The sequence below is a fragment of the Berghia stephanieae genome, chromosome 10 (genome assembly GCF_034508935.2).
Source record: "Berghia stephanieae isolate SIO BIC M18660-M18661 chromosome 10, UCSD_Bste_1.3, whole genome shotgun sequence".
NCBI classification, from domain to species: domain Eukaryota; kingdom Metazoa; phylum Mollusca; class Gastropoda; order Nudibranchia; family Aeolidiidae; genus Berghia; species Berghia stephanieae.
In genome coordinates, this window is record NC_088369.1 from 40,806,195 (window position 1) to 40,808,694 (window position 2,500).

At 35.8% G+C, this 2,500-nt stretch overlaps 1 protein-coding gene across 1 annotated transcript in view; it reads left to right on the forward strand.

The window, feature by feature from the left end:
* The window catches only part of LOC144981140 (uncharacterized), a 66,179-nt gene that overhangs the window by 38,468 nt on the left and 25,211 nt on the right, over positions 1–2,500 (forward strand). Inside the window, exon 17 of the mRNA XM_078929287.1 lies at positions 279–391. Coding sequence (XP_078785413.1) covers positions 279–391 — 113 coding nt within the window. The remainder of the gene's footprint in view (positions 1–278; positions 392–2,500) is intronic.

Genomic DNA, 2,500 nt, shown 5'->3' on the forward strand with positions numbered 1-2,500 from the left:
TTATGGAAAAGGATTTCATCCTCTCCTGACCAGCCATTTTCAGGATTTTCCCTAAAACTTCACATCCAACTAACACAAAAGCAATAAGTTCTTGCGATAAATAATATCTGTAGCAAAACATGCTTTACAACACACTGTTCATTTTCTTTAAATTTTATGATGTACAGGAGAAAATTGAATAAGAAAAATGTTGGTTGTATCGTAACGAATGTGACGATTTTCCTACAGTTGGTATGGAGATGGTTAAGAAATTGTACTTTTCTTTCTTTCATATACAGACGCCATTGCATACAACTTTACCTTTTACCTTTACCCCGGAAATACGTCAAACCTACTGCTTGACAAAACATCACAGTTCTATAAAGAGGAAGCCTACAAGTTTTGCCGTGATGTAAGTACCTTTGAATCACAATAGGAACTTTTACCTTTTACCTTTACCCCGAAAACAGTCATACTTGTTACTTGAATCATCACAGTTTTGAAAGGAGGAAACATACATACATATTTTCATGATGTTAGTAAGAGTCATCTTTACCTTTACTTTTACCCCGAAAACACGTCATACTTCAAGAAACATCACAATTTTTAAAAGAGGAAGCATACACGCATTCACGTGAAGTACGTAAGAGTTATATTTACCTTTATTTTCACCTTTACCCCAGAAACGTGTATAGATAGTTCGAAGATGACGTCATTCAGGTCTTTGTTATTGTATTTCGCCATCCGCGTTTATGAGTAATGCTCACTGAACTGTGTAAACCCGACTATAAACGTTCATAGATACATACAGTTTTGAGTGTTGGTCCGCTGTACTTCCGGATGGCAATGTTATGAGCTTCTTAGCCAAGCGCATACTATCTGTACCTTTTGTTAGACAAAGAAATCACAGTGCTATTGATAGAATGAAGTTGAAGTCACTCGGGTCTTTGTTATTGTTTTTTTTATTGCCATCTATGTTTATGAGTAATTCTCACTTAATTGTATTATTCAGACTATAAAAGTTCATGTTTACACAGAATTTTGTGTGTTGGTCCGAGATACTTCCGGATGGCAATGTTGTGAGCTTCTTAGCCAAGCGCATACTGTCTATAAAGATAAAGTCGACAAGCTTTTACGTAATGTTAGTGTCTTCTAACCAAACGCATGGTATAGATAGTGTGCGCTTGGCTAAGAAGCTCACAATATTGCCATCCGAAAGTATAACGGACCAACACACAAAACTGTGTGTAACCATGAACGTTTATAGTCTGGTTACTACAGTTTAGTGAGAATTACTCATAAACGCGGATGGCAAAAAGCAATAAGAAAGACCCGAATGACGTCAACTTCATACTATCTATAGATATTTTGAAGATGACGTCACTCAGGTCTTTGTTATTGTTTTTTGCCATCCGCGTTTATGAGTAATGCTCACTGAACTCTATTAACCCGACTATAAACGTCCATGGATACACACAGTTTTGTGTGTTGGTCCGTTATACTTCCGGATGGCAATGTTATGAGCTTTTTAGCCAAGCGCATACTATCTATAAGAATATTCACGTTTTACTTTTACCCCGAAAACACGTCATTTGTTGCCAGAAACATCGCAGACAGTGGGAATCGAACCATGGACCTATACATCTGAAGGTTATACACTCATACCACCAAACCACAAACCAGCACTTTAATTTTAATAAACTTTAAACAGTTTATTTTGTTTTAAATCTAATAAATAGAGATGCCTAAATGATTTAACAAAATGGAGATGAAGATAAAGAGAGTAAATCTGACGCATGAATGAACAACACAAAATAAACGACGAGTCGGCCGTTGGCATTTCTCAAGTATACACAAAATACATACATATTTATATTAGATTGTCATAATAATATAGGTGAAAATTTGTAAATGTGTGTGTGTGTGTGTGTGTGTGTGTGTGTGTGTGTGCAGTGGAGGAGAGAAAGAATGAGAGAGAGAGAGAGAGAGAGAGAGAGAGAGAGAGAGAGAGACAGAGAGAGAAATAGAGAGCCTATATTATTATGACAATCTAATATAATTTATAGTTTATTTTGTGTTGTTGATTCAGGAGTCAGATTTACTCCCTTTATCTTAATCTCCATTGTTTTGATTTGATTTGCGTCCTTGAAGACTTCCTCAATCAATAAGATTAACAATTCAGATTAATAACCGTAGACAACATGTGAATTCAAAGTCACAATTTTTGTGTTCTATTCCAAGAAACAATACGACCGTCTTGTGATAAAAGCACGTATCTAAGCGCCATGGTGTGTTAGGCTTGAGCTGTGGTGGGAAATGTATTCGAAATTTCAAGGATTTTTATTCGTTTACTTTTCAATTCCATTGTTTTGTATTTCTGGTATCAAATGTTATATTACACATTATTCTAGATACCTAGATTCCCCTCTCCTTCAATAATAATTTTCGACGTCAATATCCACAAACGTGCTCAAATTGCTTTACAAGGGGTCTCTGGCCAACAGCAACATTTAACATGTTC